The 14,192-nt window shown below is 41.4% G+C and overlaps 1 protein-coding gene across 1 annotated transcript in view; it reads left to right on the forward strand.

Moving 5' to 3' along the window:
- dlc1 (DLC1 Rho GTPase activating protein) overlaps positions 1-14,192 on the forward strand; it is a 338,881-nt gene that overhangs the window by 37,682 nt on the left and 287,007 nt on the right. Inside the window, exon 3 of the mRNA XM_034187341.1 lies at positions 12,612-12,746. Within this exon, the coding sequence (XP_034043232.1) occupies positions 12,612-12,746 (135 nt within the window). The remainder of the gene's footprint in view (positions 1-12,611; positions 12,747-14,192) is intronic.

The following is a 14,192-nucleotide window of genomic DNA, read 5'->3' on the forward strand; positions in this document are numbered from 1 at the left end:
CTGCAGAGTTTTATACCTAATCCTAGCTTTCTTTCCACCCCATATGAACCTTGAAATCCACTTATCCCATTCCACAAACTGCTTCTGTGGTATTGCTACTGGCAGGGACTGGAACATGTATAGAAGTCTTGGGAGAATATTTATCTTTATTGTTTCTATTCTTGAAGTGAAGTCCAGGGCATTAGCAGACCATCTCCCCAGGTCCCTCTTAATTTCTTGATTTATTTTGGTATAATTTGCCTCATATAATTTATCCAGCCCTTTTGTGATATTTACACCCAGATATTTTATTGATTTGGCATTCCACTTGAGCTTATAAGGGCCCTTTATTTCTTGGGATGGATTGTAATTAAATGACAAGATCTGTGTTTTTGTGACATTTATCTTGTATCCTGAGTATTTCCCATAGCTTTCTAATAACTTTATTATTTTTGGGAAGCTTTCATTGGGTTGTTTTAAAAATATGAGTATATCATCCGCAAATAGCCGTATCTTATGTTCCTCATCTCTTATTTTTACCCCTTTAATTTCTTCCTCCTGCCTGATCAGCTGGGCCAAAGGCTCAATAAACAATGCAGAGGCCTGGGGAGAGGCCACAGCCCTGTCTTGTCCCCCTCTCCGAATTGAATCATTTTGTCAAAATGCCATTTACTTTTATCCTTGCTGTGGGTTCTTGATATATTGCTCTAATGCAATCCACAGATTTTTCATTGAACCCAAATTTCCTCAATATTTTATAAAGAAATAGCCAATTCACACTATCAAAGGCCTTTTCAGCGTCAATGCTTACTAGAATTGCACTTTCTTGGTTTGTTTGTATATTTTCTATGACATGTAGCGTTCTTCTGATATTGTCCTGTGCTTGTCTTTCTTTAATGAAGCCAGTTTGGTCTTCGTCAATTAGGTCTGAGAGAAATGTTTCCAATCTTTTTGTGATAACTGAGGTGTAGAGTTTGTAGTCAACATTTAAAAGTGATACAGGCCTGTAGTTGTGGCAATGCTCCTTATGTTTACCTTCCTTCGGGATTATGGAGATAATGGCCTCTTTCCATGAGGGAGGGATTTTGCCTGTTGTAAGACTGTAATTGAAAGAGTCCTGTAGTAGTGGGATTAGCTCTTCCTTAAATATTTTATAGAAGGAAGCCCCCAGTCCATCAGATCCTGGTGATTTACCTGATTTTGTACGGCTGATTGCTTTTTTAATCTCTTCTGCTGTGATCTCAGAGGTCAATATGGCATTCTGCTTTGTACCTATTGCTGGTAAATCCAGATTTCTAAGAAACTCCTCCATATGCTTTTCTTCTACGAGGGTTGGTTCTGAATATAACTGACGATAATAATCCTCAAATATTTTTTTCTATTTTTTCTTGGTCGTAAAAAATTGTATTAGTCACCGGATCCCTTATTTTATATATATATATATATTATTTTATATATATAATTTTTATATATATTGGCCAATTCCTAAGGCGTCTGGCTATGGATTTAGTGGCCTTAGAACCTCCCTCATAGTAAATCTGTTTAGTGAACCTTGCTTTCTTCTCTACCTCTTCCAACAAAATATCATCTATTTTCCCCTTAATTTCTTTCATCCGATTAATTATTTCTGAATCTTGTGTTTGCTTGTGTTGTTTTTCCAACTCTTTTAATTTTCCAATTTGTTCTTGATATGTTTCCATTCTGGTTCTTTTTACATATGCTGTATATGATAACAGCCTCCCTCTAATTACTGGTTTCAGGGCATCCCATAAAATGGTTGAGTCTACCATCCCTTTATCATTTTCCTTCTTATATCTAATAATTTCTTCTTTTAATTCCCAGACTAGCCCCTTGTTGTTCAATATACCTTCATTGAGCCTCCATATTGTTTCCTTTCTCTAATTATTCATGGTGATTTTTAGGAAAACTGCATTGTGGTCTGAGATGTCAGCTACTCCTATCCTGCACTCCCTCACTCTGTGAACATCTCTCTTGGCCATTAAAAAATAATCAGTTCTGGAGTACACATCATGTGGGGCTGAGTAGTGGGTGTAGTCCCGATCAAATGGGTGGAATTCTCGCCATACATCAAGTAGGTCCATTTCTGACAACATTGTATTCATGTACTCATTAATCTGTCGTTTGCCTTCCTTAGTACTTGTTTTGTCCAGCCTGTAGTTCAGTACTACAACCCCTGGCAAAAATTATGGAATCACCGGCCTCGGAGGATGTTCATTCAGTCGTTTAATTTTGTAGAAAAAAAGCAGATCACAGACATGACACAAAACTAAAGTCATTTCAAATGGCAACTTTCTGGCTTTAAGAAACACTATAAGAAATCAGGAAAAAAATTGTGTCAGTCAGTAACGGTTACTTTTTTAGACCAAGCAGAGGGGAAAAAATATGGAATCACTCAATTCTGAGGAAAAAATTATGGAATCATGAAAAACAAAAGAACGCTCCAACACATCACTAGTATTTTGTTGCACCACCTCTGGCTTTTATAACAGCTTGCAGTCTCTGAGGCATGGACTTAATGAGTGACAAACAGTACACTTCATCAATCTGGCTCCAACTTTGTCTGATTGCTGTTGCCAGATCAGCTTTGCAGGTCGGAGCCTTGTCATGGACCATTTTCTTCAAATTCCACCAAAGATTTTCAACTGGATTAAGATCCGGACTATTTGCAGGCCATGACATTGACCCTATGTGTCTTTTTGCAAGGAATGTTTTCACAGTTTTTGCTCTATGGCAAGATGCATTATCATCTTGAAAAATGATTTCATCATTTCATCATCCCCAAACATCCTTTCAATTGATGGGATAAGAAAAGTGTCCAAAATATCAACGTAAACTTGTGTATTTATTGATGATGTAATGACAGCCATCTCCCCAGTGCCTTTACCTGACATGCAGCCCCATATCATCAATGACTGTGGAAATTTACATGTTCTCTTCAGGCAGTCATCTTTATAAATCTCATTGGAACGGCACCAAACAAAAGTTCCAGCATCATCACCTTGCCCAATGCAGATTCGAGATTCATCACTGAATATGACTTTCATCCAGTCATCCACAGTCCACGATTGCTTTTCCTTAGCCCATTGTAACCTTGTTTTTTTCTGTTTAGGTGTTAATGATGGCTTTCGTTTAGCTTTTCTGTATGTAAATCCCATTTCCTTTAGGCGGTTTCTTACAGTTCGGTCACAGACGTTGACTCCAGTTTCCTCCCCGTTCCTTATTTGCTTTGTTGTGCATTTTCGATTTCTGAGACATATTGCTTTAAGTTTTCTGTCTTGACGCTTTGATGTCTTCCTTGGTCTACCAGTATGTTTGCCTTTAACAACCTTCCCATGTTGTTTGTATTTGGTCCAGAGTTTAGACACAGCTGACTGTGAACAACCAACATCTTTTGCAACATTGCATGATGATTTACCCTCTTTTTGTTGTGTGGGCCGCCCGAAGAGGAGGTACTGCTGGCCAACGCCAGAGGGCGCCCTGCCTGTAGTCGGGTTTCAGGCACCAGAGGGCGCAGTCACTACCCAGGAGCCAGGACTGACAGCTGTCAGCAATCACCATCATCATCACTATAAAAGCCTGGAGGAGACACCACATCTCTGCCGAGATATCAGTTTACCACTCAGGTAATTCTCTCAGCCGTTTTTCTGTGCCGAACGCACATACCTTGTTTGTTCTGAACCTTTTGCAGGAGTACCTGGACCTCTACTTGCAGCTGGAGCTGGGTTTGTGGACGGTGGGGAAGTGACGATCTTCACTCCTCATTCCACTTACGATAAGTAGTAGTTCAGGCTCTGCCATTAACTTGTTCCAGAGTTGGAGGTGGAGGTGTTCCCTCCAGGTGGATAAACATTGTGAGTTGCTGACTGCTTACTGGGTGTCCACACACCCACCATTAACCTGTTTTTGTTCCTGCCAGCAGTACCGGATCTGACAGCTGAAGCAGAGGCCACCTGGGGACTCGGGACTTGGCGGCTTCAGTGTACTGCAGGTCTTCAATGGCGGCGGAACCTTGTGGGCCCCGGCTTTTCTCTGGATAGGCGTCTCCTACCCTCGGGCCTGCCCACACGTCACCTGTTGTATTTTGTGATTGACTGTCTAAAAGCAGTATTCGACCTGTTGTGCACATTTGCCACAATAAATTGTATTTATTGGATTATCTATTGACCGTTCATTTGCACCCCCTGTTGTGGGTCCGTGCATTACACTTTCCCCAACACTTTTAAGCATTTGATAATCCTCTCCTTTGTTTCAGTTGACATCTCTCGTGTTGGAGCCATGATTCATGTCAGTCCACTTGGTGCAACAGCTCTCCAAGGTGTGATCACTCCTTTTTAGATGCAGACTAACGAGCAGATCTGATTTGATGCAGGTGTTAGTTTTGGGGATGAAAATTTACAGGGTGATTCCATAATTTATTCCTCAGAATTGAGTGAGTCCATATTTTTTTCCCCTCTGTTTGGTCTAAAAAAGTAACTGTTACTGACTGCCACAATTATTTTTTCCTGATTTCTTATAGTGTTTCTTAAAGCCAGAAAGTTGCCATTTGAAATGACTTTAGTTTTGTGTCATGTCTGTGATCTGCTTTTTTTCTACAAAATTAAACAACTGAATGAACATCCTCCGAGGCCGGTGATTCCATAATTATTGCCAGGGGTTGTACATTGAAGTCCCCACCGCACACCAATATACCTTCTGTCTCCGCATTTATAAGGTTGAATATTTTCTCATAGAAGGCTTTCCCACTCTCCGGGGGGGCATATATATTGAGCAAGGTCACAAGCTGGTTTTCTGATTGTCCACTAATCATAATATACCTCCCCGCCTTATCCATTATTTCTTTCTTCAGTTCGAAATTTACCGTGTTAGAAATTAGTGTTGCCACACCCCTGTTATGGTTTTTCCCAAAGGAACTAAAAAATGAGTTCCTATACCCTAGCTTTTTAAACTTTGCATGTTCCTCTCATGACAGATGGGTCTCTTGCAAGAAAATAACCTGTGTCTAAACTTTGCTAAGGCTTTATCTCTTTTTTGATTTTGTTTAGTCCATTAACATTCAATGGCACCACCATAATGTCGTTATGTTGCATTGTTAACGTCCTGTAAAATGGTTAGTAGCCCCCCGGCTGCAGTGTTCCCCACCAGTATCTTCCTATAAACAAAACAAACACACATAAAAACAAGCAGAACTTCCCAGCCAATATGGTCCTGCTCTCTGCAGGCCCCGCCTCCCTGTTGGTGGGAGTGAGGGATAGCCTTTTCTGAACAAAGGGCCCCCCTAGTGGTCTGGGGTACACCTGAATTAGGCTTTCCCATTCAACTAGATAGTCCAACAGTTGCTAATTTAATAGCTCTTTTTGTCGATTCCATTTTAAGCTATATGTGTTAAATAAATGGAGGTGCAAACAGGGTTCTCTGCTTTAAGTAACTGATCATTAAACCCTTTCTGTTACATTAAATTTAGTAGTGAAATAGGGAGGGGGGGCAGCAACAACAACAACAACAACAAACAATAATAATAATAATAAATAAATAAAAATAATAAATGAATTTCACTATATGGTGAGGGTGAGGTGGAACATGAAAGTTAAACTCTTTGGCATTATAGTGATCGAATTTTATCCCCCAACCCTTATTTGTTCTTTGACTTATTAAGTTCGGGAGGAGAACAAAAAACAAACAAACAAAAAAAAAGGGGTGGGGGTAAAAAGGGGAGGGGGACATAAATGATTTTTGTCCTCTTTTTCTTCCCCCCTCCCTCCTTTTCTATACCTCCATGTCACCTTTTGTCCATTGACCTGGTTGTCCATCGTCTCATTCATCTCCTAAACTCCTGCAGTCTTTCCTTCGCTCGGTTGACTGTATTTTGATTCACATCTTCGGGTGCGGCAGCTCCTCTGTTTGTCGCCGGCCTCCCTCCGGCACGGCACCACAATCCCCGGATCTGTTCCTCCAGTGGGGGGCTGCCGCCGCCGCCCGAACCGCTGTGCCGTCCACCGGTCTCCAGCCCTCTTTTCCTCATATCTTGCACTGCGTCTTCAGCGCTGTTGTAGATCTTAGGTCCGTCTGACCAGTGGATCCGTATCCTGCTCAGGGGTGTCTGGAAACGTATCTTTTTGTCCTTGAGAACTTTTTTGATCTCGGAGTAGGATTTGCATTTCATCATTACCTCAGTGGGATAATCGTGATAAAAAAAAAACCCCGTCTCCCCTCGACTTGTATTTTTTCTTTACAGGCTTTGGTCAGGATTTTCTCTTTGGTTTCATATTTCAGAAAATTAACAATAATAGACCTCGGGGGTGCTCCCGGCGGAGGCTTTCTTCCGAAACGTCTATGTGCTCGCTGAATGTGTAGGTCGGTGTCCTCCGGTATTCTGAGTTCCCAGCGGAGGAGATCCTCCACCAGCTCCGGGACGGATTCATTGTCCTTTTCTATCACGTTATAGATTCTCAAGTTACAACGTCTCCCGTGTCCTTCTACTTCAGTCAGCTTGTCTTGTAGTTTTGTTTGTTGCTTTAGCAGGGCGAGGATCGCTTCTCTTGCCTCCGTGCTCCATTCTTCTAGCTCCGTCACTCTCACCTGTGCTTCAGCTGTGTCCTTCCGCTCTTGTTGTATATCGGCAACATTTTGAGCTACTTTTCGCTTCATTTCGTCCTTAAATACAACGAACTCTCGTCTCATCTCCTCCTTAAACTTGTCCTTGAATTTTGAGAAATCCTCCTTCACTCCTTTTAAGGTCTCGTATTTGTGTCGTGATAGCGGTGAGTCCCTCCAACAGCGAGCTGGTTTTTCCGCGCTCACCATTATCCTGGTCTGCTGCCCTGTCTTCAAAATTGCATTCTTCTTGGTCTTTGGACATGTTTTTCTTCCTTCCACTTCTTTGACCTCGTCCCCCGCTCATTTCTTATCAGTTTGGTTTCGCATTTCCAGTCTTTTCATATTTTGGGGGAGATTATTCTTAGATTGCCTCAGGAGCTCAGCATTATGCTGCCATCTCGTTCCTCGCTGCCCCGGAAGTTCTTGTCTGCATATTTTTGAAGACTTTCACTCTGATGTGGATCATTGCTCACCAGCTGGCTTGGTTCCTCACTTGTTCCCAGGTCTTCCAGTTGATGTCACAGGTCTGTTGGGAAAGTGTAGTGACACGGACCCACAACAGGGGGTGTAAATGAACGGACAATAGAGGGAGTTAAATTAGAACACTTTACTGTTGTGAATGTCACAACCACACACAGCAGATTACAGAATAAATACAAGTCAATTAATGAAGGTGTCGTGTGGGCAGGCTCGACGATAGGAGACGCCCGTCTGGAGATGAACCGGAACCACATGATTTCCACCGCCACCGAACCCGAAGGATACTGGAGCCACCAAGTCCCGAAGTCCCCAGGTGGCCACCGTCTCAGCGTGTCGGATCTGGTACTGCTGGCGGAGAACACAGACAGTCAAGTGTGGGTGTGTATACACCCCGTAACAATAATGGTGGGAATTCCACCTCCACCTTTAACACACACTCGTGCAGCGTCTGTTTAACCACTTATCTGACGGGACGTAGGACGAAACAGTCGCGACCCACGCCGGTCCTCTGGTTGACAGCTGCAACACAATAGCTCTTGAAATCACTGAATGCTGGCAGAGAAAGTTACCTCTCACAGAAGTCGATATCTCGGCGATGTGGTGGAGGTGTCATCCTGCTTTTATCCAGGGTGAGATGCAGATGATCGGTGACAGCTATCATAGTTGATGAGTGACAGCTGTCACCTCGGCTGTTCCTGGAGGCGGCAGCGCCCTCTCGTGCCTGAAGCCCGCACTTCAGGCAGGGCGCCCTCTGGTGGTGGGCCAGCAGTACCTCCTCTTCTGGCGGCCCACACAACAAGGTCTTGAGTTTGTTATTCAGGAGGTCCTTGTAATGTTTCTTCTGCCCTCCTCTGGATCATTTTCCTTCCCTTAGCTGGTAGTAGAAGATCTGCTTGGGAAATCAGCTGTCATCCTTCCTAAGAATATGGCCCACCCACTGAAGCTGGTTCTTGATGACGACAATCCACTCTATGCTCTGGAGCTTGGCTTCAGTCAGGATGCTGATGTTGGTATGGCCGTTTTCCCACCCAATGTGGAGGATACTCTTCAGGTAGTGTTGGTGGAATTGCTTAAGGGTCCTTAGGTGGCGGTGACAGGTGGCCCAGGTCTCAGATCCATACAGCAGGATTGACATGACAAACAACTTTGTAAATGAGGATTTTTGTTTTGTGTCAAAGGTCTTAGATATTGAAAACCATAATAGTTCAATAATATTACAACCCCAATTCCAGTGAAGTTGGAACGTTGTGTAAAATGTAAATAAAAACAGAATACAATGATTTGCAAATCCTCTTCAACCTATATTCAATTGAATGCAACACAAAGATAAGATATTTAATGTTCAAACTGATAAACTTTATTGTTTTGTGCAAATATTTGCTCATTTTGAAATGGATGCCTGCAATGTGTTTCAAAAAGCTGGGACATGCAGGTCCTGCTGGGTCATGACTGGTCACTGTGACCAGTCTGTGTTACATCACCTTTCCTTCTAACAACACTCAAGAAGCGTTTGGGAACTGAGGACACTAACTGTTGAAGCTTTGTAGGTGTAATTCTTTTCCATTCTTGTTTGATGTATGACTTCAGTTGTTCAATAGTCCGGCATCTCCATTGTCCTATTTTGCACATCATAATGTGCCACACATTTTCAATGGCCTACAGGTTTAGACTGCAGGCAGGCCAGTCTAGTACCTGTACTCTTTTACTACGAAGCCACGCTGTTGTAACACGTGCAGAAGCATTGTCTTGCTGAAATAAGCAGGGAAATCCCTGAAAAAGACATTGCTTGGATGGCAGCATGTGTTGTTCCAAAACCTGGATGTACCTTTCAGTATTGAAGGTGCCATCACAGATGTGTAAGATGCCCATGCCATGGGCACTAACACACCCCCATACCATCACAGTTGCTGGCTTTTGAAATTTGCGCTGGTAACAATTTGGATGGTCTTTTTCCCTCTTTTGTCTGGAGGACATGACATCCATGATTTCCAAAAACAATTTGAAATGTGGACTCATCAGACCACAGCACACTTTTCCACGTTGCGTCTGTCTATTTCAAATGAGCTCGGGTCCAGAGAAGGTGGTGGCATTTCTGGAAGTTGGTAGAGTTTTAACTTGCACTTGTAGATGTAGCGACGAACTGTGTTAACTGTCAATGGTTTTATGAAGTGGGATCGAAAGTCACAGGTGTACTGTGTTGGTTTTCGGCCTTGCCACTTATGTGTCGAAAATTCTCCAGATTCTCTGAATCTTCTGATTATATTATGGACTGTAGATGATGGAATCCCTAAATTCCTTGCAATTGAACACTGAGAAATGTTGTTAAACTGTTGGACTATTTTTTCACACAGTTGTTCACAAAGTGGTGATCCTTGCCCCATCTTTGCTTTGTGAATGGCTGAGCCTTTTGGGGATGCTCTTTTTATACCCAACCATGACACTCACCTGTTTCCATTTAGGTGTTCTTTGAGCATTCATCAACGTTCTCAGTCTTTTGTTGCCCCATCCCAACTTTTTTTTAAATGTGTTGCAGGCATCCATTTCAAAATGAGCAAATATCTGCACAAAAACAACAAAGTCTATGAGTTTGAACATTAAATATCTTGTCTTTGTGGTTTTCGGAATGACGCTGAGCCGAGGGAGGACTGACAACTTGGTGGTATATATATATATATATATATCAGGTTTTGAGTATATTTCTTATTGTTACATGGGAAACAAGGTACCAGTAGATTCAGTAGTTTCTCACAAATCCAACAAGACCAAGCATTCATGATATGCACACTCTTAAGACTATGAAATTGGGCTATTAGTAAAAAAAAAAGTAGAAAAGGGGGTGTTCACAATAATAGTAGCATCTGCTGTTGACGCTACAAACTCAAAACTATTATGTTCAAACTGCTTTTTTTTTAGCAATCCTGTGAATCACTAAACTAGTATTTAGTTGTATAACCACAGTTTTTCATGATTTCTCCACATCTGCGAGGCAGTAATTTTGTTGGTTTGGAACCAAGATTTTGCTTGTTTACTAGTGTGCTTGGGGTCATTGTCTTGTTGAAACACCCATTTCAAGGGCATGTCCTCTTCAGCATAAGGCAACATGACCTCTTCAAGTATTTTGACATATCCAAACTGATCCATGATACCTGGTATGCGATATATAGGCCCAACACCATAGTAGGAGAAACATGCCCATATCATGATGCTTGCACCACCATGCTTCACTGTGAACTGTGGCTTGAATTCAGAGTTTGGGGGTCGTGTCACAAACTGTCTGCAGCCCTTGGAACCAAAAAAGAACAATTTTACTCTCATCAGTCCACAAAATATTCCTCCATTTCTCTTTAGGCCAGTTGATGTGTTCTTTGGCAAATTGTAACCTCTTCTGCACATGTCTTTTATTTAACAGAGGGACTTTGCGGGGGATTCTTGCAAATAAATTAGCTTCACACAGGCGTCTTCTAACTGTCACAGCACTTACAGGTAACTCCAGACTGTCTTTGATCATCCTGGAGCTGATCAGTGGGTGAGCCTTTGCCATTCTGGTTATTCTTCTATCCATTTTGATGGTTGTTTTCCATTTTTTCCACGCGTCTCTGTTTTTTTTTTTTTTTTTTCCATTTTAAAGCATTGGAGATCATTGTACGAGATGAACAGCCTATAATTTTTTGCACCTGCATATATGTTTTCCCCTCTCTAATCAACTTTTTAATCAAACGACGCTGTTCTTCTGAACAATGTCTTGAACGTCCCATTTTCTTCAGGCTTTCAAAGAGAAAAGCATGTTCAACAGGTGCTGGTGTAATCCTTAAATAGGGGATACCTGATTCACACCTGTTTGTTCCACAAAATTGACAAACTCACTGACTGAATGCCACACTACTATTATTGTGAACACCCACTTTTCTACTTTTTTTTACTAATAGCCCAATTTCATAGCCTTAAGAGTGTGCATATCATGAATGCTTGGTATATATATATATATATATATATATATATATATATATATATATATATATATATATATATATATATATATATATATATATATATATATATATATATATATACTCAACAAAAATATAAACGCAACACTTTTGGTTTTGCTCCCATTTTGTATGAGATTAACTCAACGATCTAAAACTTTTTCCACATACACAATATCACCATTTCCCTCAAATACTGTTCACAAACCAGTCTAAATCTGTGATAGTGAGCACTTCTCCTTTGCTGAGATAATCCATCCCACCTCACAGGTGTGCCATACCAAGATGCTGATTAGACACCATGATTAGTGCACAGGTGTGCCTCAGACTGTCCACAATAAAAGGCCACTCTGAAAGGTGCAGTTTTGTTTTATTGGGGGGGGATACCAGTCAGTATCTGGTGTGACCACCATTTGCCTCATGCAGTGCAACACATCTCCTTCACATCATCCGTGAAGAGAACACCTCTCCAATGTGCCAAACGGCAGCGAATGTGAGCATTTGCCCACTCAAGTTGGTTACGACGACGAACTGGAGTCAGGTCAAGACCCCGATGAGGACGACGAGCATGCAGATGAGCTTCCCTGAGACAGTTTCTGACAGTTTGTGCAGAAATTCTTTGGTTATGCAAACCGATTGTTCCAGCAGCTGTCCGAGTGGCTGGTCTCAGATGATCTTGGAGGTGAACATGCTGGATGTGGAGGTCCTGGGCTGGTGTGGTTACACGTGGTCTGCGGTTGTGAGGCTGGTTGGATGTACTGCCAAATTCTCTGAAACGCCTTTGGAGACGGCTTATGGTAGAGAAATGAACATTCAATACACGAGCAACAGTTCTGGTTGACATTCCTGCTGTCAGCATGCCAATTGCACGCTCCTTCAAATCTTGCGATATCTGTGGCATTGTGCTGTGTGATAAAACTGCACCTTTCAGAGTGGCCTTTTATTGTGGACAGTCTAAGGCACACCTGTGCACTAATCATGGTGTCTAATCAGCATCTTGGTATGGCACACCTGTGAGGTGGGATGGATTATCTCAACAAAGGAGAAGTGCTCACTATCACAGATTTAGACTGGTTTGTGAACAATATTTGAGAGAAATGGTAATATTGTGTATGTGGAAAAAGTTTTAGATCTTTGAGTTCATCTCATACAAAATGGGAGCAAAACCAAAAGTGTTGCGTTTATATTTTTGTTGAGTGTATATAGACACACACACACACACACAAATCTTCAACTACTTATCCAGGATCGGCTCACGGGATTAGATTAGATATGTATAACCCCACCTGTATGCCTGTATGTATAATTTTGACCCTGTGTGAATTAGAGAAGATCCCAAATAAATTCGAACATCTGCACCCAATTCTTGTTTTTTAAAGTCACAAATGCTGTACAATCATGCTACCCTGGCAAAACAACAGTTCAAAAACACCATTAAAAACCCCAAATTACCATGAGATTAATGCCCATAATGAGTTTATGCAAATGTCTGACCACAACTGTATTTCTATTCCTACTTTTTCACTTCATCAATTTGTCTCTTTAATTTAGACTGAACACACTCGTCTGGACTCCATGGTGCTGCTGCTGATGAAGTTAGACCAACTGGACAAAGAAATTGAGACTGCCCTCAATGCCACTTCCTCTAAGGACAGTACCCCCACAATTCAGCATCGACAGCCACTGGTACAGACCTGCATGTGCAGTGCAAAATTTGCATCTGCATTTTATTTGTGTATACTATCTAGTATATGTGTGTGTGTGTGTGTGTGTGTGTGTGTAAGCATACATGTACGTAGTAAAATGCATTCAGTAAAGTCCATAAGTAATTAGACAGTGACATAGTTTTTGTCATTGTGCGTCTGTATACCACCAGAACAGAGTTGACATGGAATAGTCAAGATGTGTTTTCTGTGTAGATTTTCCACTTTAATTCAAAGGCTTAGCTGTTTAGGAATTGTAGCCATTTTTTGTACATAGTGTATCTTTTTTCAGAGCCCACAAGTAAGTTGACGTTTGTCAACTTCCTTGTGGGTAAGAATGTGACTTCAAAAATGGTGTCAAATCAAATCAAATCAATTTCAAATCAAATCAATTTTATTTATATAGCGCCAAATCACAACAAACAGTTGCCCCAAGGCACTTTATATTGTAAGGCAAAAGCCATACAATTACAGAAAAACCCCACACAAATCACAACATAGTTACTCCAAGGTGCTATCCACAAGCAATGTTTAAACCTTAAATATAACTAAATATTTAAGATTTAAACCAAATCATAACTTTTACAGATACTTTTTGTCAGACAAATGGATGGATACATACACATTCCCAAGTTACTGAATATGCCTTGTACGTCATTAACGAGTGCATACAGTAAGGAACTGCATTGTAAATCTGTCCAGAGTAGGCAGTTCTCCAAAACTAGATTGGTTACTGATGCTAACAAGTCACCTATGGCAACTCTGATGGAGTAATAGTTTTCTGTGACTGTGATTGCATTACCACTTGTACAACTTCATACTGGAACATCATGGTTGATATCATGGTTAATGTGATACTTTTGTTAAACTCTGTTAATGAAAGATAAGCTACACAATAAGCACATCCTGATGTTGTTGGGATTTTTCTTTTTTTATTTCAACTCAACTCTGATGCTACACACAAAGGCAAAATTACACAGCTGTCACTGTCATGTTACTTACAGTATCAACCTGACTGTACAATTAAAATCCACAGTATCACTGATGTCTTTTACCTGTGTAGGAGTTTGAATTTGGATCTGAAACAACAGCTTTACAGGACACAAACCGTCCACATCCACAATATGTTTCTGCTATCATGGACCCCACATTGGACTTGGGACCTCCACCAACCCTTCAAGCAAAACATCAAAGTGGGGTAAGTTTGAACCCATAGACATATGTAGTGGCAGCACAGTGGCTTAGTGGTTAGCAGTGTTGCCTCACAGCAAGAAGGTCATGGGATTGATACCCACCCTGTGGTCTTTATGTGTGGAGTTTGCATGTTTTTGCATGTTTTTCCCGTGTTTGTGGGGTTCTTCCTGGGTGCTCCGGCTTTCTGCCACATCGAAAAACATGCATGTTAGGTAAATTGGATATTTTAAATTGT

This window comes from Thalassophryne amazonica, chromosome 15 (genome assembly GCF_902500255.1).
Source record: "Thalassophryne amazonica chromosome 15, fThaAma1.1, whole genome shotgun sequence".
NCBI lineage: Eukaryota > Metazoa > Chordata > Actinopteri > Batrachoidiformes > Batrachoididae > Thalassophryne > Thalassophryne amazonica.